The 25,120-nt window shown below is 39.7% G+C and overlaps 1 protein-coding gene across 8 annotated transcripts in view; it reads left to right on the top strand.

Moving 5' to 3' along the window:
- The window catches only part of CEP85L (centrosomal protein 85 like), a 146,038-nt gene extending 125,400 nt beyond the window's left edge, over positions 1-20,638 (top strand). For all 8 annotated transcript variants that reach the window (XM_061623704.1, XM_061623702.1, XM_061623703.1 and 5 more), the window contains 5 exons: positions 602-719; positions 1,288-1,338; positions 10,623-10,730; positions 12,756-12,969; positions 14,956-20,638. In XM_061623704.1, coding sequence (XP_061479688.1) covers positions 602-719; positions 1,288-1,338; positions 10,623-10,730; positions 12,756-12,969; positions 14,956-15,116 — 652 coding nt within the window. In that variant the 3' untranslated portion in view covers positions 15,117-20,638. The remainder of the gene's footprint in view (positions 1-601; positions 720-1,287; positions 1,339-10,622; positions 10,731-12,755; positions 12,970-14,955) is intronic.
- The last annotated feature ends 4,482 nt before the right edge of the window (positions 20,639-25,120 follow it).

Below are 25,120 nucleotides of genomic sequence, written 5' to 3'. Positions count from 1 at the left end.
TGAGTTGATTTCGACTTATGGCGACTCTATGAATCAGTGACCTCCAATAGCATCTGTTATAAACCACCCTGTTCAGATTTTATAAGTTCAGATCTGTGGGTTCCTTTATGGAATCAATCCATCTCTTGTTTGGCCTTCCTCTTTTTCTATTCCCTTCCGTTTTTCCCAGCATTATTGTTTTTTCTAGTTAATCATGTCTTCTCATTATGTGTCCAAAGTTTATAACCTCAGTTTCATCATTTTAGCTTCTAGTGACAGTTCTGGTTTAATTTGTTCTAACACCCAATTATATTTCTTTTTCGCAGTCCATGGTATGCACAAAGCTCTCCTCCAACACCACATTTCAAACAAGCTGATGTTTCTCTTATCCGCTTTTTTCACTGTCCAACTTTCACATCCATACATAGAGATTGGGAATACCACGGTCTGAATGATCCTGACGTTAGTGTTCAGTGATAGTGCTTAGTGTTTTTACTGGTCAGCAGAACTTTGTCAAAAAAAGTGATTTTCCGAACATCAAATACTACATAGGATTTGACTCTAGAGTATTGATTGCAGTTTCTGAGTTGTTTGCTTTTGCCTTTTCAAATCCAAACTGCAGCCTGCAACAGAAGGTAGAAAAATGCCTGGAAGATGGTGTCCGCCTTCCTATGTTGGATACAAAACATCTTCAGAGTGAAAATGAAAGCCTCAAAGAGAAAAATGAAAAAGATAGCAAGGTCAGTTTATTAAACTAATAATCCATCTATGTATCAAACCTTATTTCAGCTCATCTTGCTGAACAGCGTTTCTTGCTATTACTATTGTTATTATATTTGTTAACTTGTTGCTTTTTTTCCATATATGTTCCTAGCAGCAGCCAGTGAAGCATTTGATTGTGGGACAATCAAGGGGGGAGAATAAAGTATGCCTAGAAATAGGTGTCAGTGGCCATTGAGGTCAGGCACATTCATTCATGCAGTTGCTGACTAATTGCCTGCATTAAGCCAGTCAGCGTCTGTGCACTTATGCAGTGCTGACCAAGACACCCCCCTGCCTTCACTACCACTTTCCAACCATTTCTGGGCATGCTTTCCCCTACTCCATAATTATGCAAGCGAACCTGCCTCACTACCTTGTGTTGCTACTTCCATTCCTGTTCTTGCAGCATCCAATTTTTTTTAGCAGTACATGTCTTTTGCATGCCTTGTCAAGTTCGCAAGAAATTAGATACCTTTCCCTCTAACAAAATTTGACAGATACATCAGAGATATGAATAAGAACATTTTTGTGTTCTTTTCCCGACAGGTCATAGACAATCAACAGAATCAGATTGCTGAGATGACTTTAGAGATTCAGGTAATGAAATGTGCTTTTCAAAGGTTTAATCTTACCCTTGCAATTCATAAAGATACATTTTCTTCATTAAAATAAGGGCCATATGAGCTTCATAAGCTAGCAGTAATCTACAATATTATACTACTATTCTTATGCTTTATTTGTAATCTGCCTTGAGGTTCCTAGGACTGAAAAGGCTGTATATAAATGCTATGAATTATAACCTAGACATTGGCATCACAGCAAGATAAGGAAGAAGAATTAAGTCGAAGGTCCCACCACTCTGTCCTCTGTCAGCAATACTTCCATTGTGCCAATTAAGCATGGATGGAGTTTCTTGATTAATGGCAACAAGGAGTGACTGTGCTGAATTAAGGCTACATGACCTGCCCACAGTTGCCTTATGACGCTGTTGATAGAGTTTCTGCCAAAGGTGGACAAGAGTACACCTGTCAATATCACCTTGCTCATTTTCAGTAACAACGCCTCTCATTTTGCATTATGCAGGCGTGCCACACAAACGGGTATAGCTGAAGCTTCAAAAGTATAGCCTTGCTGGTATTGCTGGATTCACTCCCCCACCATCACCACTATTCTCTCATGAGATTCTCTTAGCAATGTTCAGATAAATGAGTTTGTGAATTCTGTTGTGGGGCAGGGAACTCCCTTGACCTGTTCCATACCAGAACCTGTATTACGCTGTACCAAAAGAAGCAGAGGTACTATTGTGTATTTTCTCTTTGCTATCACGCTGCATCCTGTTACCTTTTTCACCTGATCCATTGTGTAGATAGAAATGTGTAGATAGACAACTTCCAACTTAGGATTCAAAGTTTTGAATGCAAGCTTTCCATTTTAGAAGTGCCTTGTAAGTGGCATTGATTTGTGAGTTGTACATTGGAAACATATCCAGAGAAAGGGCTAGTTTGGATGGTATTAAGGAAATGTGTGGAAGAGTCTCCTGGTGCTGCTACCATTGCTCATCTAGACTGCTGGAAGAAGGCAATTTGTTGTTTCTTTTGGTTCCTAATATAGTTAGAACCTGGGGATGAGACCTGACATTCACCCTTCCCATAGGAAGAAAATGCTGGGACTAATGCTGCCACTTGCTTGTTTTAGCCACCATAAAAATGCAGGTGAGCTCTTGTGCCCCATGGGAAGCTGCTCTTTGTCACTGGAGTAAATCAGTCTACTGCTTTCATCTAGCAGTCAAAACAAGCTGAGGCAGCAGCAGATTTGCTCCTTGCATTCCCTTAGCATTATTTTCCCCCACTTTCGCCCTCTTTTCTACCACAAGACCCTCAAGAGAGCTTCCAACAATAATAAAATTAGCATAAAATTTTATATGATCCTTTTCAGCTGAATAAAAGATAATCATTAACACATTCTAAGTGGCAGCAGTATCTCTATTTATTGAAAAGGCAAATGTGAATTGGCCTTCAGACAAGATATGTGTACCTGCAAAATATGTTAGCATGGCCAAGCTGTAATGAGGCAAGTGATTTTAAAGACCAAATTGTAGCATATGTGATCTTTTATTAATTTTCATGATGAAATCTACAGCCTGTTTAATGAAAATCTTATAAAATGTAACAAGGAATGTTAGAAAGATTAATTTAAAAACTAATCATCATCAATCATCATCATCAAATGAGAAGAAGCTCCTTGATGATCTGGTGATTAACCATGTCCAAAATCAGTAAAACATGTATTTAGAATTTATGAGCAGCCTTTTAAACATAACCACTAACATTGTCCTATGTTCCTTGAACAATTGTCAGGTTTGATTTCTTAGGAAATGCTGCCCTGGGCTCCTGCTGGGAGGAAGGGCAGGATATAAATCAAATAATGGATGGAAGGATCAATTGATCGATCGATCGATCGATCGAGATGTTGAACTCATCTGAAAATGAGCTCTGGTCTAACTTAGTGTGAAAATTTGCTTTTCCCTCCACTGTTACAAACATTTTTATACACCTTGATACATGGTTGACACCAATTTAAACAATCTGCTGGATGTTTGTTTGTTTATAAATATAGATATATATCCCACCTTTCCCTCTTTTTTTTTTTTTTTTTCAATAATTTTTATTCAGATTTTCATAAAACATACAAGACGAAATCATAAAACATTCAAAGACAAAAAACAAAATCAAAAATAGTTAAACAAAAAGAAAAAAAGAAAAAAAAACAAAAATAAAAAATAAAGAGTAAAATATTGACTTCCCATTTGTCAAAGATCAAATCAGTTATAAGTCTATAATATATAACAATCCTGTCTCTTAAGTCATATTATAAAATCACTTTCCTCCAGTAGTTATCTTACTTAATCATCAAATCTCATAAACATTACTTTATTCTTTCCACAAAAAGTCAAAGAGAGGTTTCAATTCTTTAAGAAATATATCTATCAATTTTTTTTTCCAGATAAGCATATCGATTAATCCATCTCATTACTAATTATGATAATCTTATTGTCATAACCATAGTCAAAATAAACATTTCAATTAATCCATCACATCAGAATCTGTTAGGTTCAGTAATTTCAGTAGCCATTGTTCTATTATCCCTATTAGTTCCATTTTCCATCTTCCATCTTCAGTAGTCTTGTTAAGTCCAGTAATTTCAGTATCCAATCTTCCATTATCAGTATTCCATAATAATCTTGCTGTCAAAGCCATAGTCATATAGTAAGAGTCTGATGGGAATTACCTCTATCCCAAATATTTTCTTGCCATCCATTCTGAATAGGTTGCTGAAATACTGCTGTAAAATCATATCTCTGTTCTTTTTTTCAAAATACACTGGGTCATCTCTTGAAAGTTTTTCCATTGTCACATGGCTGCAGTTAATTCCATAGATTTTCTCTATATTGGGCTCCATCACATCATTCCAGTCCAGAAGATTATCCATGCCATTGATAACTTTATCTCTAGAATCTTCATTAATTTCTTCAGAGATAACATTGAGTTCCAAACAATAGATTTTATTTCTAAAGTCCATAGACTCCAAATCTTGTTCCTGTTCCACGTTTGTTCCAATCTCCGGGATCTCCTCTCTCACAGGGACCCCTGTTCCAGTCTCCAGGGTCTCCTCTCTCACAGGGACCCCTGTTCCAGTCTCCAGGGTCTCCTCTCTCACAAGGACCCCTATGTCTTTAATCTCCTGTGTCTCCAAACAATAGATTTTGTTTCTAAAGTCCATAGACTCCAAATCTTTTTCCTGTTCCACGTTTGTTCCAATCTCCAGGGTCACCTCTCTCACAGGGACCCCTATATCTTTAATCTCCTGCTTCATTTTACTCAATTCAATTTTCAGCTCCTTACAACCCTGTCGCAGGTTTTGTTTCGTTATCTCAATCTCATCCATTATTTTCTGAAACATAGTTATTTCCAGATTCTCAGCCACTTTCTTAATTGCCATTTTAAAAGAAAAATATAGGAAAACCACTTCTTATTTCAGCAACAATTGGGTTAATACTCCAAACTTGGTGACATCACAGTATAAACAGAGCAGACAGCCTTATCTCTCCATGCTTAAGTAAACAAAATGCAGTTCCCAGGATCGAAACAATTAATGGCGGTCGTCAGGAAACAGATTCGTCAAAATAAAATAGACCAAAAAGAGAGTAGTCTCAGACAATATAATATTCTTCAAAATAAAAATCTGGAATAGAAATCCCTCTTCTGTGTATATCTTTAGAATGCAAATCCAGGACAGCTTTTTGCAACAAAAACAGAGATAAGCTATTAATTAGTGAGTAGCAGAGAGAAGTTATGGCTCCCCAGTGAGATGTCAAAAACCGATCAATCTGGCAAATCTCTTTTAAATAGCAACAATTTAAGTCAAGTAAAAGAAAAATATAGAAAGAAGGGTGCTTGCCTGTTAGTGCGTTCTCTCTTAGAAGATAAGATGAACGTTCGCTTTATCAGATAGAGCTTGTTGTTGAAAATCCGTCCCACCTTCGTCGGCTGGACCTCGTCCCATAAATTAATGAGATCTGGTCGTCCCAACAAAAATAGGCTTTGAGGTTAATCTCTTCGTTTCTCCCTACCCGGGAGAAGTTTAATCAGTCAAAAAAAAAAAAAAAAAATCTGACTGATATATCTGAATAAGCTTCTTTTGAGGCAGGAGCCCGTCTCAAAAGCAGGCACAGGCTAAGTCACCCTTCCCGGAAGTCCACCTTTCCCTCTTTTTTAAAAAAAAAAAAAAACTTTCACAGCAGATTGAAACATTTTAAAAACAATGAATCTAATCACAATAGAAAAGAAACAAGTCAGAGCAGACAAAAGACATTAAAAACAAAGGGTTGGTAAAACCTCTCACTGTGTCAAGTCAAAAGCCTGTGTGGAAGGAAATGAACATCAGAAGGCCATCAGGAGGGAGCAAGCTTGCCTGCCTAAGCACAGAACTCCATAGTCTAGGTGCAGCCACAGAGAAGGCCTTTGTTCATATCATCACCAACTGGGTCACAACCACTGACAGAATGCAAAGAATAGATTCCTTTATAGATCTGAATTATCAGTAGGTTCATATGGGATAAGGCCATCCTTTAGATATACTAGGCCCAAGCTATTCATGGTTTGAAAGGTCAAAATCTGCAATTTGTCCAGAAATGAACCAGGAGCCGGTGTAACATCCTCCCAAGAGCTAGCTCCTGTCAGCACTCTGTACCTTTTCAAAGGCAACTCCACATGAAGCCATTTCAGTACTAACCAGAGTAAGCTAGTACATCATCATAACATGGACCAAAGCACTTTTGGTCATACTGGCAACTTGGTCATCCAGGAACAAAGTTAGGTCCAATAAGCACCCTAGCCTGCAAACCTGACAGTGACGGGATATGCTACTCCATTCCAAACAGGTTGATTACGTATTCCCATGTCGGCATTTCTATTAGCCAGTAGTGGCTGGATTAAACTTCAGTTTATTAGCGACCATGCAGTTTATCACCACTCCCAAGCACCAGGTCAATACAAACAGTACTTCCAACAGCCTTCTTGAAGTCTGATGGAAAGAAAAGTAAAAAGTCATCAGTACATTGATGATACTGTAGTCCATATCTCAAAATGACCTCTCCCAGCAACCAGCAATCATAGATTTTAAACAGCATAGCAGGAGATGGATCCGTCCAGAACATCATAAGCTAATGTCAAGTTGCAAAGCAGTAATCAGCCAGCTCCATTTTAAGGAATTGTTCATCCAAAAGGGCTGGAGCACTGCAAAACAGCTGACAAACCCAGAAGAACACCATAGTCAATGGTATTGAAAGCCACGGGGAGGTCCAGTAGAACTACCAGGAATGCGCTCCTGCCTGGTTCCCAGGATGAGTTGTCCAATAGTGTGACCAAAGCAGTCTGTATCCAGTAACTTGGCTTGTAGCCAAATGGAAATGGTTCCAGATAATCTGTGTCATTTAGGAAACCCTAGAGTTGGGTCACCCCACCACACTTCAGAACTTTGCCTAGAAATTGAATGTTGGCAACTGACTGGAAGTTATCCAGTATGATGAAGTTCAGAGAGCGTTCATGCATGTGTAGTGTTGCCATACAGGTATTTATTTAATTAATTAATTTGGGGGGGAAACCCCTTCCTCCCAGCAGGAGCCCAGGGCGGCAAACAAAGCACCAAAAAACGTTAAAACATCATAAAAACAGATCTTAAAATACATTAAAACAAAACAGCATTAAAAACATTTTAAAAAACCTTTAAAAGGGTTAAAACATTATTTAAAAACATATTAAACAATTCTGACAGAGATGCAGACTGGGATAGGTCTCAACTTAAAAGGTCTCAGCTTAAAAGGTAGCAACTACTTACCTGATTTAAACTTGAAGCTAACCATGAGGATCACTGCATAGTTACGTTTTTCTTACACATTCAGTATCCTGTTTAAATTGGCCTGGAGTACGGTTGTAAATCCCTGAAAAACATAATGGAGTAGTTTGAAAAAAGTGTGTAGTTCATAACTTTTCAGAATTAAGGATGTCCCATAAAGTATATTGCTAAACTGCCACTACTGTATGTCACAGCAATGTGTGAAATCCCTTCTGCTAAACTAAGAAGATATAACTAAACGTTGATCCCAAGACCAGGTTTTCTGCAGCAGAGCAATATAACACAATTCTAAACGCCAATTCTATTCTGAATAAAACAGTACTGGATTTATTGCAGATAATTGGAAATGGAGAGCAGGCTTTGCTTAAGGATGTAGTGATCAGAGTATATGGGTAAACCTTAGCACACAGTGATGCAATATGCTCAAATGGAGAATAACCTTACTAATATAAAGGAGAGAAAATCCCCTTTGGAAGCTTTACAGGAGTAGAATGAGTTGGGAGTTTTCATCCTCTGCAGTTGAACTTTTATTAATGCTTAGAGTACAACAGTTTGAACATTTATATTTCTAGATTCCAGCCAAATAAAGTCAGTAAAGCACGTAAACATGGATATATGTGAAGTTATCCTGAAGTTGAATAAATTTACATATTGAACAGAAGAAAAAATAATTGTTCATGCTGTATCTCAACATATATCAAAGTAGGAATGATTATATGATAGATGCTTTTCTCAGAATCCAATAATTGCATACTAAATATCAAGTCAGCACTTCATTCAAGATAGGAATGATGTTTAGCTGTCATTCAAGTTGGTTAGACTATCAGAGCCCTATGCAAATATCAACAAATGGCCACTTAACCCATTGATGAGAAGAAGAGCAGGGATGGGAGAAAGAGCCTGAATAGCCAAATCCTTCTGAACAGAGTCAGACAAAAAGACATGCGTTATCATTTTAGAATGTGGGAAGCTGGTCAGCTATTGACAGTGGACAGGGCTATTTGACAGGTTAACAGTGGCTATATATTCTATGTAGTCAAGAACAGTGTTACTGTGTGCAGTATAATGACGTTTTTCTCACTAATCAGCAGTTGCGCCTGCAGAATCTCCATGCAGCATAAGGAATTCCCAGCCTTGGAGATTACCTTTGAAGATTTCCGAGACTGCAATGCTTCCAAAGCAACCAGTACAGAGGAAAAAAATTGAGGGTGAGGGTGGGAAGCTCACCCACCATGAAGGACCATCCTGCCTAATCCTGATTAGTTAGCCAACAATAAACCACAATTCCCTGTTTTAGACATAATGGGAAGCTGTGGCTTAAAGAAACAATGATCAAAGTGCTGAAATCTGCACCAGTGGAAGGGACAAGAAGGCGTATGGGCCTGATACTCATTCTGAGTCTTGGAAGGGTTTCTTAATAAGGGTGGCTAAAGAGGTGAAACACAAATGAGTGTGACAGAGAAAGCAAAGCAAGAGGAGATGGAGGGTAGTCAGGATTGGGTCCAGGAACACCTGTGGAGACTAGACAGCAGTGGGCAAACAAGCATCAGAGGCTGCATTTCAGAGTCAGCAGCAGATACTGAGAGGAAATTTGAGGGAGAGAGGAAGGGACAGCATGAAGAGAAACAAGAAACTAAGGGGAAGACACAAGGTCTGCAAGGGAGTGACACTGTTGTAGAAGCAAGACAGTTCCTCTTTCCTTTTCCAGGGGCTGTTGAGGTCAGGGCTTTCCCATTAGTCCCAGCTATAGCTCATTGCACTGCAGTATGTAGGGATGAATATTGAACCATAACAATGATTGACCAAGTCTTGCTATCCAGACTAGTTGCTGCTCATCTGTCAGGGACCAATGAGCTATTAATTCATGGCCAGTAAAGATTCTTTTTTCTGTGTCTGAAAATTGTCAAAAGCCAGATAATATGTGAACTGAACTGTAGAATTGGTAGCTGTATTTCTGTCCCAGAGTGTGAAGCTTTGCTAAGGTTTTAATAATGGAAGACTACATGAAACAAATTCCATCCTGCTAGTCATTATTAAATTAGCATAAAATTGACACCTAGTGGTTAAGATATGTGATAAAAAATAGAAAGTTTGGAACAGATTGCATTGAAGAATAATTTTAGACACAGTGCAGAAGAATTCTATTTAAAATTCACTGGTGGTATTTTTCAGCTGATTTCAACGTCTTGCAAAGAATACTCTGGACAGATGGGTGGATCTTTATCCTCTGAGTCCATCAGTCCTGGATGTCAGAGATGATGGCTATATACCAGCCATTCAGGGAAAAGGCTCAGCCTTCCTGCCTAAAGGAAAGGAGCAAAGCTGTTGCAAATGAGGAAAGGGAGAATGTTTGTCATTTTGTCAGCAAGGGATCCTTGCACAATAGAACAATTTCTCCCTCCCTTCCTCCTGCACATCCCCTAAATCTGCTCTGGGGATTCACCAGCCCTCCAGAGCAGATTTGGGGATGGTATGGGGTGCCTGGAGAGAGAGGACCAGGATTTAATTGAATACTGCCTATAAAATAAATTTAGATGCTGTTTGAGCCCAATTCTTGCCTTTCCTTGAATTTTTGTTTTAAGGCATTTTTGATAGCTATTACATAAGCAAAGTTGAAGGGGCTCTGATAGGGTGGCATTGATGACAGGCCTCACATTCCTAATAGGTTGAATGCTGCCATCCTTAGGAGCCAGGCAATTCCCATTTTTATTCCCCAATGCTAACTGCTGTAGAGTTAAGTAAAACCTGGATGTCTAGCAGACCTTGGGGATATACCTAGATTGAACCACAGAGTGCCTTCTTATGGGTTGTGCTTTCCAGAGAAACAGTTCTCTAAGGTTAAAATGACTTCATTTAGGGATGTTATCAGAGAAGTTACTGGTCATTTCAGCCTGTTGAAGGGACTGTTTTCAAGAGACCCGGGTGGTGTTGGAAGGAGTGCTGCTTCGACTGTTGCTCAACTGAGAGGCAGAAGCCCTGCTGCTGAGCGGTGACTAAATCCCACCTGTCCCCTTCCTCTCTTTCCCATAGGAATAGAAGGCAGGGGGATCATTCAGCAGCCGTTGCTCAGCTATATGGCTCAGCCGCCTTTTACTGAGCATTGGCTGAAGCCAGAATGCTCCCTCCCTGTCTTTTCCACAGGAAAAGCTGCAGAGACTTCCTTTGTTGTTGAGCAGAAGTGTTTGCCTCCATCAAGCCAGCAGGGGACAGGAACCTAGCAGCGACAATTTGTGGCTAGCAAGGCCAGCCAAAAAATTATACCCCCTGGTCAAAATGATCATCTCAGCTTCAAGAACTGGTCACCACAATAGCCAGTATAAAAGTTACTTCAAGTGCTCCCAGAAGACATAAGCTGCAACCAGGAAGAAATAAATATACAACACAATTATAATACCATGACAGTGCTTGAGCTATTGGCTTATGTGTACTACATATTTTTAAGTGATTTTCTCTTTTTTGCCCCCTAGTCTATGCAAGATAAACTTTTGCAAGGGAAACTGACAATTCAAAAGCAAAGAAGTGAATTTGAGGAAAAGGATAAGAGTATACAACAGTTACATAAGACGCTGCTTGAAGTAAGTTTTTGAGCTCACATTTCTGAACCAATTAACTACGATGTTGCCGTCTTGTTCTATTTTATAGATACATTTATACATCACAAAATTTGAGTTCCTGTGAAGGGATGAGGCTTAACATAATTCTATGACATACAAGATGTGATAATTTATCTGAAAGATAAGAAACACTGGATACCTTGCTATAAGTGGTGATATCCTCTGTATTCAAATGGCTAGCACTAAAAGCTTTGCCAGTGCAAAGGGAAAGACTACCTCTGATATAGTCTTCACAGTCCAGTCCTAACAGGTGATTGGCACTGTAATCACTGATCATTAGTTTAGTGATGGAGAAGGACCACCAGTTGCTTACTGTAAGACAATGAATACAGAGACTTACAGTTCATGTAGTAGCAACAGTATTTTGTACATTTAGGCCAGGATCCAAAGAACTGCACAACTAGTCCTGTTTGTTCAAGCAGGCATTGTGTTTCCCAAATTTTAGCTGCATGCCTCTGGGCTATATGGATGCTTTTAAAAAAATGTTTGTGTAGTTGTAGGAGGGGAGGGGAGAAGTCAGAAATCCCACTGGTGTGCCCAAGCCTTTTGGTGTACCCAAAGGATGCCTTTGAAATACCATCCATAGATTTGGTCCAGAAATGAAATTTGTACCTAAAAATCTGACCCTGTGCACATATAACCCTTGTTAGATCTGGATGAGTTGTTTAGGATTTAGTAAATGAAGGGATTTCTGTATTCTTATATCCTACATCAACCAAGTACTGTTGTCTTGAATATTTGGAATGCATTCTTAGTCCTTAAGATTTTTATATGGAATAAACCTATGCTGCCGGTTTACAAATTTGTACATATGGGAATTGTGAGACCTTTTCTTGATCCCACAATGCATTTTTTTTGTGGTGGAGGGAAGGTGTATCATGGCCAGTTAATCATTGTCATTTCCTATTTAGGTTAATGCATGTATTTTGTTAAATGTTGGATTGTATGCATGTTTGATAATATGCCTAAAATTATGCCTTGCTGGATTAAATGAAAGTCTACCACGCGCTCTACATCGGGCTGCCTTTGAAGACTGTTTGGAAACTTAAACTGGTACAAAGAGCAGCAGCCAGAGTGCTAACTGGGGCTGGTTACAGGACCCATACAACCCCCTTGTTACGACAGCTCCACTGGCTGCCAGTTTGTTTCCGGTCACAATTCAAAGTGCTGGTTTTGACCTATAAAGCTCTGTACAGCCTAGGTCCAGGCTATTTGTCAGACCGTATCTCCCCATATGAGCCTGCCCGGGCATTGAGATCCTCAGGAGAGGCCCTTCTCTCAGTCCCAACACCTTCGCAAGCGCAATTGGTGGGGACGCAAGATAGGGCCTTCTCGGTGGCTGCCCCCAGGTTCTGGAACTCTCTTCCTAGGGAAGCACGAATGGCCCGTTCCTTGCTATCCTTCCGTCGGCAGGCAAAGACTTTTTTATTCCGACAGGCTTTTGGACAAGAAGATGTTTAAGATAGGGTCTCATAAGGTCTGTTGTATTGTTCTATGGTCCTATTCTTAATGTTTTAAATTGTCTTAGTATGTTAAGTGTATGTTTCATGGTTTTAATGTCGCGAATAGTTTAATTCTATTTTAATTGTATATTTTTGTATGTTTTTTTACGTATGTGTAGTTTTTATTGTAAGCTGCCCTGAGTTCCAGTTTTGGAAAAAGGGCGGGGTAAAAATAAAGATTCATTCATTCATTCATACCAAGGACAGCCTTCTGTTTCCAACAGTCATCTGCCAGTCGTCTGGAAGTTCACAAGCAGGACATGATACTGATGGCCATTCTTTGTTGTTTTTCCCAACGATCTACTTCTCAGAGGTAGACTGCCTTTGAACATGGAGGTCATATTCACTAAAATGGACTAGTTGCTTCTGATACAACCTATATATATTTTTATAGATTTTTTCCAGTAAAACACATGAATGAAGTTCTGCAGTTTTTTATTTCATTCCCTCTCTCTCTCTCTCTCTCTCTCTCTCTCTAATGAAGAACCAAAGATTAATGGAAGAAAATGCATCTTTAAGGGAACAAATTCATCAGATGGAGCTGTCCACACAGCCAGTGGCTGAAAAACTGCCTGTGGCTGATCAGTTGTTCAAGGAAATGTCTCACTGTTTGTTTGACTTGAAAGCACTTTGCAGTATTCTTACCCACAGAGCTCAGGGCAAGGAGCCCAACCTGTCCTTACTGCTGGGAATCAGATGTAAGTGATATAACAAAGATACATGCTGCATTCTTCTGATATTGAGAAACCATATATGTACAAGTAAAATCATGGCAAAGAGGGAGCACAGGTTGCATGTTATAGTTATTATGTTGAAAATCAAATAGAAACCTTCCAGTTTGGCATTTAACAATCACAAGATTTTTTAAAAATTGCTTCTTACCTGCCTAAGATTATAAATCATTGTAACAGCAAAACAAAAACAAAAGAAGATAGAATACAATTATGGATGGTAGAAAGAATGTAGGAATTATGAGGGTTTCCTGGGCTTCCAGAATCCATGGGAAGGTGTATTGTGATGCCAGGCAAAGGGGAATCTCCCTTTAAGTCATCTGCATGCATCCTTCCTGCTCTTGTTTTCCAGGTAGTTTATCTGTGGCTGGAAAGAGCAGGGACTCCTGTCTGAGGGGGTCTTGCCTAGTCCACTCCTTGGTGGCCTTTAGGCAACCCGCTTTCTATTTACACAGGTGTTTGGCCTACTGGTCTGGTTTTTGTTTGCTCTGCAGCTCCATGTTTTAACCTGCATTCCTAATTGACTATATTTGTAACTTGTCATTTTTATCTACTCTTACCTGATATTATACTTATATTGCTTATTTGTTTGTGAAGTTGTTTTTTATTGTTATTGGCTTCCTTGAGTATTTTTTATGGAAGGCAGGGGTATAAATGTAACATAAATAAATAATAAAATTGAGAAAAGTTAGCAGTGACCAGCAAGAGATGCAATAAAGCGCTCTCCAAAAAATCCAATGCCATTTACTCCAGGTATTCCAAAGATCAGGTTCATACATTATGTAGCATGAAGGTCACTGGAAAGGTGGGATATTATTATTATTATTATTATTATTATTATTATTATTATTACTACTATTATTACTATTATTATTATTATTATTATTATTACTACTACTACTATTACTATTATTATTATTCACCATTATACACTGGACCTAAAATCACTTGAGAAATAAACCAATTAACGTATAAAAAGTATATAGCAGTTTAATATAATAATAATAAAGATGTGCTTAAGCAAAGAAAGCAACTGAAATTGTGACAGTTCTGTAGGCGAAATGCTGGTGTTCCACACCAGTGAGTTAAAAAACACATGGGTATGTTTTAAGAGTGCATTGACAAATATCTTGGCCCTTTTATGTTCTTGATTGAGCTCTGGGAAACTTTTCAGTAGCATATCTAATGGACATAACATTCTTTATGGTCTCTAAGCAGTTACATACACGGGGCGATAATCAGTTCTGGTGTCCTACTTGCACAACAGACTTCTGCTTTCTGCACATGGGACTTACTCTTATCGCTGCACCCCCACCCCAAGAATGTCCTATGGAGGATTGGGGGACCCTCTGAAGTAGATTGGTTGGAGGCTGCAAGGAAGAGGAGTCAACACTGAATCTTGCCCATGGACTTTTCACCTACAGAAGTCCATGGCAGACTTGAAACCTCTTCATAGGTTGGAAAGAAGAGGCATTAAAAGAAAAAAAGTTAAACTGGACATTTTAGTACTGGGGGGGTGTATGTGTGTGGGGTGGGCACACACCCACTGCTGTCATGCAGCCCCTAGAGGCCAATCTAAAAAAAGGTTAGCCACACCTGAATAAGCCTCGTCCTGAAGAGGCATGCTTCACATTTACAGCAGCAGCATTGTTAAACTATTAATCCAGAGGGGGAAATACCAACCATAATCAGTTCTTGAAGGAGCCTATTCTTATTGCATTGTTGTCATTCAGAAACCAGTCTGAAAACAAAAAGATTAATCTCTTCTACATACTTTAATTGATTATTTCAAGGCAACTTGCATGGGGGAAAGTGCCACATTTTCATACTTTCTTTTCAGCGTTTCAAAACAAACAAACAATCTTCGGTGGAAGATTTAAATCATAGTTAGATGTGTTGAACTGTGTATTGACTTACGCCCTTTTGTCTTTATTATTATTGTTACTACTACAGCAATGAGCTGCTCATCTGAAGATGAGAATTTCCACAGCACAGAAACACTCTCAAAGAAACTCTCAGAGGTGTGTCAGTTACGAAAGGATATTGATGAATTGAGGACTATATTATCAGACTCTTATGCTCAGGACATGGGAGAAAGTTGCATCACACAATGATAAAAGGTTTGGCCTCACAGCAACAATGACTAAGTTATTAAATGCTGCTCTGGTTTTAGATCCTTGTGTTTCTGTTAAGGAACTATACTGGAAGACACACTCTTCATGTTAGATCAAAGGGTTTCAAGCATTTGCGCATATTTTATGCAGGTGAAGCAGTCATCAGTTGAAGAGAACAGTACAAGAGAGATCTGATTTTTTCAAAACTACTGAATGTAGGTCAAAGCTGTGAAGAATGTGTTTCTGTTGAAATGTTGGATTTTGTTTCCTCTGTCATGCCCATAAAGACATCCATATTGTTTTCTGAAGTCAAAAACAATTGTCAGAAGAAGGCACTCTAGTTACTGCTGTACCATTCCCCCCTTCAGCAAAGCTTTCAGGGTGCATTGTATTAGAGTGAACACTTTGCTATCAGCTCTGTTTCTTTGTGACCTGTGCGCATTAAGCAAGGGTGGCTAACCCCCCATCCTCACCACCCCCCTTGTAATTTTTTCTGCCCTACAAAAGACCACATTGGGTTTTGGCAGCAATGGCAAAAGGAACAAAAATTGTGATGCAAATTGCTCTCTCCCTGCTCATCATAGTGACATCTGTATGGACCAGCTAAGGAGAGGTGGTCGTATTTATGCCTGTACACATGTGCTTGCTTGTGTGTGTGTGTGTATGCGCAGAAGTGTGGGGTTGCCACACCCATTGCTGGCATGCAGCCCCCAAAAGGTTGGCAATGGTGAATGCAGTCGTCAGACCAAAACAGATTAGCCACCCCTGGCATAAAGGCTTGAAAGGATTTTTAAAATGAATGCAAACTAAAGAGCAGGAGCGTATTGCATCTTGGTAATCAATACCTAAGTATTCTACATTTTAAATTTGTTCCGGAGCTCCCTCCAGCACCCAGGAAGCCTAAAAGACACGTGTTTATTCATATGTTCTGCAAGCAGAAGTACCACTGCTGGATTTTGCTGTGTCAAAGCATACACCTCCTGGCAGGCCTACTGTCACTTTATTCTGACAATCAGTTATATAAAGAATGCTTTCTTTTAAAAGAGAAGGGAAGAGATACAAATGTATAAAAAGGTACATTTTGCTTATTTGCTATTACATTTTGCCCTGATATGCAGAAAGCTTTAGATTGGTCTTGCCAACAGTCATTTTTAAAGTGAGCAAGAGCTTGTATTGAACAAGTTGCCATTTTCAGTTATTTATGATATTATTTCTACATTTTTAAAAGCAGATTTTACATCGATTTTTTCACATTTTGTGTGTTATATTTAAGTGTCATTTGCATATAGTTATACTTCAAAAAAAAAATTTAGTCATTTTTCCCCAACATTTTATTTATTTAAATAGGTGTTTCTTGTTACGTTGTCCTGGCTTCCATCTGTGGAAATTTATTTTAGTATTTATCTTAATTACTGCTCAGTGTTTTTAAATGGAGATTTGTAAGTATTGCATTGAAACAACTTTGTAAGCATCCTCGCAACAAAAAACAAGTCGCTTGAATTTAAATACTGACCACTGCAATCCTAGCCACAATTCCAAGAAAGTAAGTCTAATGAGGTGGTGCTCAAGTTTAGAATTGGGCTGTAATGTATTTCTATTCAGACAAGGACTTGAATAGGGAGAAATAATTCTAATCAATTTACTTTCACACCAGGAAACAACCAAAAGTGTGGGAGAAGCTTCTTCAGCATGCTATGCTGTTGAGAGATGAGTTTTGTTTTAGATTTTAACCTTTTCTCCCTCTGTTGCATCTTCTGTTTGATACTATAATTATGATTTCTTTAAAGATAACTTTGCCACAAATGTGACTGTGCAGTGTCACTGTAGAGCCAAAAAAGAATAATCCACAGACTTAAAACAGTATACTTTGGGGACAAAGAAATGGCAAGAAGTCACTTAATTTCCATGTTCGCTGCAAATTAGACATGATAGGCTTCTGAGGAATTGTTTAGGTCCTTTCCTTTCTCGATTGATTGCCTTCATGACTTGTGGAAGATAATTCAGTCAAGAATGGGAACAGTGAAGCTTGGCAAAGCGCTTAGGAATAAGAGTGTGCCAAATGTTTGATCACAAAATACTTAGGGGGTTGAGGGGTAGAATGCTCATGGCTGTCCTGTTTTTATTTTATTTTATCTTTTGCACCCTGTTCACTCTTGCTTCTTTCCTTGAACTACAGCTTTGGTGTCTTTTTTCTTCTTCTTCTTTCTCAGACAATCACGGACAGTCAGAGCTTACATAGGCAATATGGTAACATCAAGTCATCACACAGCCAATCAGATTTAGCTAAATTATGCCATCATGAAGCCAAATCAGAGTGAAGACCATGATTCCTGCCATCAATTGAATAGGCAAACCTTTTCATATTGTTTTGCAGGACCCATTAAAAATTACCAAAATAGAGGAGGCAAAGGGTTTTTTTGTGAAATGTTCTCTGTGACACTCAGCCTTACTCTGGATTTCTTTGACCTCCTTGTCTGTTATGTATGAACATGTTATTTCAGTCAAGCCTTTTCCTCCCTGGAAATTCCTAACTTGTTTCATTGAACCGTTTAAATAACAGTTCATTTTTTTTAAAGATCAGTGGCATTGACAAATAATTTTACAGCCTGCCCTTGACTTTTTAAGGCTGACACCGATCTAGAAATAGAAAGCTTCACAACCAGGAAATTCTCCAAACATGCTATAGAGAAATTATTGCTTTTTTAAAAACCTCATTAAGGGGAATAATGAAGTAATTATGTAATGGAAGAAATTACTCCATATGATAATTGGTGTAATTATTGCATCTTAATCTGTATGTAGTATTCTTCTGAACCTTGATAAAACTCAAAACTTGTTCAGCAATTTTCTAAGAATAAAGCCAGTTCTCTACAGCACCTTTTGGAGTCTTTCCTTAGACCTTTTCACATGTCCCCACATGTTCAGTGAAGGTGTTGAGGGTTGCAGGATCATGTCACTGGCCACAATCCCTAGCAGCTGCATTCCCTCCCCTTTTTTTGGCAGTAGCACGAAAGGGACGTACACCGGTTCTCATTTGCCAGAATTCCTACTCACATGGAGAAGACCTGCACACATCTGTACACAAGTAGGCCGCCTTTCCATTGACGTTGAATGCACAGTGCACATGCAATTCAGCTATCCCGCCCTTTTCACATGTGAAGTGTCTGAAGAACGATCTTGTTTTTCTGTCAGTGTAGCCTACAAAATAGATTGTTGGCCAATGGCTTCTTCAAAGAAGGAAGGGGGCTGCATTCAGTGGCCACCCCACTCCAAACCGTTGGTTCATACTGGGTTGTATCCAACAAAGTCATCCTGCTCCTCCTCTCCCTCTCTTCTCCCCCCCCATCTACTTCAGAGGGTTGGGGGGGGAACCCAGAACAAATTGGGGACATGCAGGAGGAGAGGGAGGAGAAGAAGTTCCATTGCAGAGGCAGTTCTTATGTGAATGGGATGAGTTTGTTGGATACCACCCAGCATCAGAGCTGAAAATCTTGCCCAGTTATTTAGAGCTATACCAGTTCATACCCTTGGATGCTGGATGTGGATGACACTGCAAATAGTAGCCACTCACACACATGGTCACTAGAATGTAGAAGGGGATCTACATTTGTAAGGAAGCTTCCACTTACTGATTACAGGCTTATCTGTTTCAGTCATAGTTTAAAAAAGAAAGAAGGTGGTAGCTAAATACAGAAATGGCATGGGCAAAATTTAAGTGAGCCGTAAGGACACAGTATTATTTTATTAGGGTTAACTTTGTGATGCAAGACCTACTGTTAAGTAGCAAAGAGCCTATTGGTTTACAATGCCCTTTATTTTTATTTTTTTTAAGTAAGATATACATGGATATTTTGGGCAAAAATAAATACCTATTAGTCCCATTCAACACACTTCATGTTAAGTTAACCAATACTAGCTTTTAAAAGAAGTGGTTAACAATAGCATTTCTTTGTAGACTGATTCAGTCATGACAATCTTTTTGTCACAGATATGAGAGACAATCCTAAGGGCTGAAAAAATACTATGAATTAATAAAAACTGCACCGTTTTGTTAGTGAACATGAAGAAATTCATGAAAGTAATTTTCATATTTCAGGTTGTATTTCTATAATTGTGTAGATGGAATTTTATAGTCACTACTGTAATTTCAGAATGTATTTCAAAAAGGAGTGTGGAATTGTTTTTGTATGTAACTAATGCTGTTATTTATATGCCATATGATATGTATAGTGTCATATGCTAATGTAGTTCGTTGTGCAAAATTGACTTTGCCGTCCAATTGGGCCGCTTGTCTATGATCCTATGCACACTTGGAAGTAAGCCGTAACAGTAAGCATCTAATTAGGTATTCAATCTTCAGCTTTAAGTGTGTAGTTTTAGAAGCATAGTAAATCTGATTTTTATTTAAATAGGTTGCCACAGTCATCCACCCTGGCTAGAGATAATAACAAAATTAGTTATATGAACCAAAGTTATTTTTCTCTTTTTCATTACTTTATGGTTTTCACAAATGTGGGGAAAATGGAGAGGAATTATTTCTTGCCAGGTTCCAGAATGAGAGAGAAGAAATACAAGGCAAAGTGTATATCAGTTTTCACTTGCCTAAAACCTAAGCTGGGGCTAAGTTCTTTCAGTCACAGAAAACCGAATTTGTCACTCAATAATGCCGCTGTAAATCTGCTTATATATTTGGGTATAGCGCTCTGCATGAAAGAGATTTTACACAGTATTCTGGATTTCATTCAAAGTGGAAGGTAAGGTTACTAATATGGAAAAAGCCAGTGGATATTAAAAATTAGATGAACAAATTAAATGCATCAATAGTCAGTCAGTACTATTAATTCGACTTCTGTGTACCTCTGTGCCTTTCATTTTAGATTATGGCTTAACAATCTCTTAATTTTTAAAACCGTGAGAGTGTCAAGTTGTACTTTGTTTCCTCTGCTTAGATATTTTTTAACTTGCAGGCTTGTGGGAAACAACTTTCATAAATAGAAATATTTTCTAAAGGCTGTGGGTCAATCTTTGAGGAAGCAGTCTGCTCTTTATTTACCAGCTTTTCTGTATATGGAGAACATGCAGGACATTTAAACAGAATGTATTAATTTTGTATATATTAGGTATAGTACATCATTGATAATCAGTGGAGAAGACAAGGGAAAGGGGGCTCTCTTTAAAAGCACAGTAAATATGTACTGGATCAGTCTCCTAAGACTGGTAGTTTATCAAAATTGGGTTCAGTTTTTGAACCACTCAGAATACCTCATATGTAGATAGAGTTGTCATGACTTAATCGAAATGCATCCAGTGTTGGGTTTTTATTTTCTTTTTAAGGAGCCACTGGCTGGCTCATGTCTTCAGGCCTGACATTCTTGCCTCTTTTTGTAACTTTTTTTTTAAGTAGAGTTTACAGCTAGAATTTTGAATGCCAAAGTTCTATTTATTAAATAATAAAGTTTTCATTGTTAATTACTAGTATTTTTTCCACTCTGTTTGTTTGTTTGATGTTTGGATTTGTATCTACAGAGCAAAATAAATTTTGTTACAAAATCTAGACATCCTCTTTGTTGTTCTTAGTTAGACATTTTATGGGTCAAGCTGTGGAAATACATTCCCCTTACACACTGCAGTCCTGTGCACACTTACCTGCACACTAAGCCCCATTGAACACAGCTGGACTTTCTCCAAGTGAACACACCTAGGACTGAACTGTGTAGGGAATAATACAAGTCACACGCTTGATCTAGATTCTCATATATACATGGAGCTATACCTCTGTTTAGAGCCAGTGTGGTGTAGTGGTTAAAGTGTTGGACTACAACCTGGGAGACCAGAGTTCGAATCCCCACACAGCCATGAAGCTCACAGGGTGACCTTGGGCCAGTCACTGCCTCTCAGCCTCATGAAAACCCTATTCATAGGGTCACCGTAAGTCGGAATCGACTTGAAGGCAATACACATTACATTATACCTCTATTTACATGATCAGGCAATCCTTGTAGGAGAAAGCTGTGTCTGAGTCATCACAGAAGATCTCTGGATCAAGGCATCAGTAAATTCATCTTGCCTTTGTCCCAAACAAAGGCTACAGTTACCTTACAGCTGGATCTTTTGGGGAGTGTGGTTGGCAAGCAGGCAGCTGGTTATGTACCCATGTTAGAAATCAGAGTTCCACAGAGTTATCTTGTGAGGGAAAGAGATTGTTTTATGAAACCACCTACAGTTTCCTTCATGTGTAGGATATGCATATTTAACATGTCTATATCATGTGTTAGTATATTAAGTGCTTTACACTTAAACGTAGGGTTCTAGTGGGTTTGACACTGATCAGCTCAGACATCACACTAAACCAGTTTAGAATGACAAGAATGAATTACAGTCCTTTCCTCCTTCAGCATGGCTGCAAAGAAGTGTTCAGAGGTTTTTGGTTCTGTTTCGCTTAACACAAACTTGTCTTCCTTACCATTGTGCCACAGGAGGAGAGGGAGGAATGCACAAGCCCAATACTTTCTGCAACTCATTCTTGCTTAGGGTGATGCCCAAACACAGCCACTGTTTCAGTTTATCAACTGCACTTTGTTGACCCACCATGTAGTATCTGTTTCACCATTCTCAATAAGCAATTAGTTCAATAATAATTGAGAAGGCAGCACCAGCACAACCACTAAGCATAATACTTGAGGGCTGATTATATCTTAAAAGATGCTGTAGATGTGTTACAACAATAATTTGTGCTAGGACTTGTACCACAGTGTGTCTCTGCATTGGGGATGTGGTCTTGACATATAGCTTGACTGTAGTACAGTGGTTCCCAAACTTTTTTTTCCCATGGACCACTTGAAACCTGCTGAGGGTCTTAGCAGACCACAGTTATTTTTTTGTCCTTTCCCTCCCAAACTTAATCACAGTTTTGTCTTCCCCCCCCCCCAACCTCATGCAGATGATCTCATGCACATGTACTCAGAAGTAAGCCCCACCAAGGTAAATGGTAGATGTGCATAGGACTGCAGCCTTAGAAGCTTGGACCCATGCACCCTTACTCAAAAAGAAGCTTGTGTTCTCTAAGATGCTTACTTGCAAGTAAGCATCATGGTTCACAGTCTGGAAATCTTTATTGGTTTTACCTCTCCTTACATCTAGGCTGTTGAAAAAGAAAGGAGACTTCTGGGTCAAGCAGAGGGAGGTATTAAAGGGGGCATCATGCAGTTGATCCCATGCATATTTACTCAGAAGAAAGCCCCACCAAGAGCAATAGTAGATGTGCATAGGACTGCAGCAATTTGGCATCCATTAAGAGCATTTTCAGTAGAAATGTGGGAGGATACAGTATTTCTACCATTGTTAAGTCATGGAAGGCATGATGAGCCATTCTAGCAGTGTAGAAAAATTGTGACAAACTGACAGTCTGAAAGTGACACGACGAGTATTTCTTGTTAACTAAATGAGGAGTGGGGCAAGGGAAGGAACTGCTAGGCTGCAATGATCGTTTCTTTTGCAATGACAGTGTCAGACTCAAAAGCTGGTGTAGTGTCAGTGGTGTCGTAAGTTCTTTGCACTTAAAATGCCAATAGCAGCCAATGGGGGACTGATAATTACCAGGCTCTTAGCAGATGGGAAGGGGGAGCTTAACCCTTTCCATCCCTACTGTTGTCCTGGTGAAAATTGCCCCTCCAAATTTGTTCTTTGCATTGAGAGGAAAGCTCCAGTTGCTGGCAGAAGAGGATTTCCTCTCAGTGCAAACAAGGTACTTCAAAGAAGCCATTTTCATCAGAACCATACCAAGGGAGAAAAGAATTGAACACTTCCTTTCCTCATCTGTGATTCTGATTATTTTCAAATCTTCCAGCACCAGCTATTTGGATTTTTTAAATGTGCACATGAATTGCAAAGACATAATATGTCTTGTTTGGCCCTAACAGACAGAGAAGCCTCAGCCAATACTACTGTCCTACCTTGCAAAGTTGTTGTGCCTCATTGTGACGCCTCAATGGTTGCCGCGGGTGTGGGTCCCATTCCGAGCGCTTCCACACAGCGGGCTCGGCTCAGGGAAAAGGCAGCAGGCGGCGCTGCAGGAAATGGGGCTCCGCAAGGCCGGAAGCGCGGGGAAACTCGTCCTCTTGGCGGGCTTGCTCCTCAACCTGCTGGCCAAGGAGCCCGCAAGTGCTATTAATGAGAGCATTTCTGTAGACATAGCCATGTCGGAACCAGTAGTGAACTGCATAAATGCTAAGTAACAGAAGTAACATTCAGTGTTAGCAGCCTGGAGCCAGAAAGAATGACACCAGGAGGAGGGATCCAGTCTGCCAGTGCATTTGGCATGCCTGTGCTGACTGGGGCCCATCAGTTTAAGCCCCACTTGCAAGGTTGTTGTAAGGATGCCAAGATCATCCCTGTGGAGCACTTAGAACACTTTGGGTGCAAATTTTAATTTGTGAACAACACTTTAGTTGCTTGATCTGCTAATTTAAATATACTGAACCTGCAACCCTACAAAAACGTAGCTAAGTAGTGTCCTCTCCACCCTACACATACCCTCAATGGACAGAGAAAGATGGAAAGAGAACTGCCAGCTCAAAGTCTGCATTGATCAGTCTGTTTAGCAACAGCTTCATCCAGAAGATGTCACCAGAACACAAATTGTGCATAGTTGCACTTCCTGCAGGGAGGACTGTTAATGAAAGGATTTAAAATTAGATTTTTAAAAAACTCATAAAGAGAATATAAGGTACCTCAGAGAGTTATGTAAAAGCTGCCGTTAATTAGAGCCAAGAGAAGAAGCCCGTGGGTCAGCCCAGCAAGACTTGCAGTGTATTAATTAAACTGTTAGTGTGAGAAGACTGTGTGCTACTCAGTGCTTCCTGAGTTAATGTTTAGAACAATCTGTCTTACAAAACAAGCTGAGGACTTAGATAACTGGTTCAAGTTGTATCCTACTGAAGTCAATGGTGCCAGACAAGAGCTAATGAGCTGGGACTTCATACCACCCTTAAGGCAGCCTTTCCCAACCAGTGTGCCTCCAGATGTTGTTGGACCACAATTCCCATCTTTCCTGACCGTTGGCAATGCTGGCTGAGGCTGATGGGAGTTGTGGTCCAACATCTGGAGGCACACTGGTTGGGAAAGGCTGCCTTAAGGGCTTTGGTCTGGGCCAGAAGGTGGGCTCTTTGTTAGAAACAAAAGAATTGCCGTAATCTAGCCCCTCCCTTCAGTAATCTGTACTGCATACATGAAGGATTCCATATAGCTCTCCCACACTGACTTCCAAAGAGCTCAAGTAGCCAGTTTGTGTGTGCTTGTAGAGCTCCTTTCCCCCAACCTGTGGCCCTCCAGATGTTGCTGGACTACAGCTCCCATCATCCCTGACCACTGGCCATGCTGGCTGGGGCGAAAGCAAGTTGGATTCTGAACGACAGCCAGAGGGGCACTATGTTGGGGAAGGGAAAAGGCTGGTGTTTACCTCAGCATGGGGCCTCTCTTGAGTGCTAATAGCAAAGTGTGTTGCTGTGGATTTAGCAGCATGTAGGGTGGGAATGAACATGCTGAATATTCTGATCTCCGGCAGCTCTTCATAATTTTACTTTTCCCTGACTCCACTAGATGCCCATTCAGTTAAACTATGAGAAGTATCAGCATTGACCATACCACCACTGCATTGCCATTAGTCACACAGAAATCTACATGTTGCATAGACATTCTGCACCTCAGTTCTCTGCCCATTGTTCCCAGACTTAACAGTTTGGTGTGCTTGCATTCCTTTACCAAATTAACTAATTGCTACTTAAGTTGTGAGCCAGTGTGGCGGCATGGTTAGAGTGTTGGACTATGACCTTGGAGACCAGGGTTCAAATCCCCACAAAGCCATGACACTCACTGGGTGACCTTGGGTCAGTCACTGCCTCTCAGCCTCAGAGGAAAGCAACGGTAAACCACCTCTGAATACTGCTTATCGTGAAAACTCTATTCATAGGGTCACCATAAGTCAGGATCGACTTGACGGCAGTTCA

The sequence above is a fragment of the Rhineura floridana genome, chromosome 4, assembly GCF_030035675.1.
Source record: "Rhineura floridana isolate rRhiFlo1 chromosome 4, rRhiFlo1.hap2, whole genome shotgun sequence".
NCBI classification, from domain to species: Eukaryota; Metazoa; Chordata; class Lepidosauria; order Squamata; family Rhineuridae; genus Rhineura; species Rhineura floridana.
Note: the sequence above shows the minus strand (reverse complement) of the source record. Positions and strands in the feature narration are given on the sequence as shown.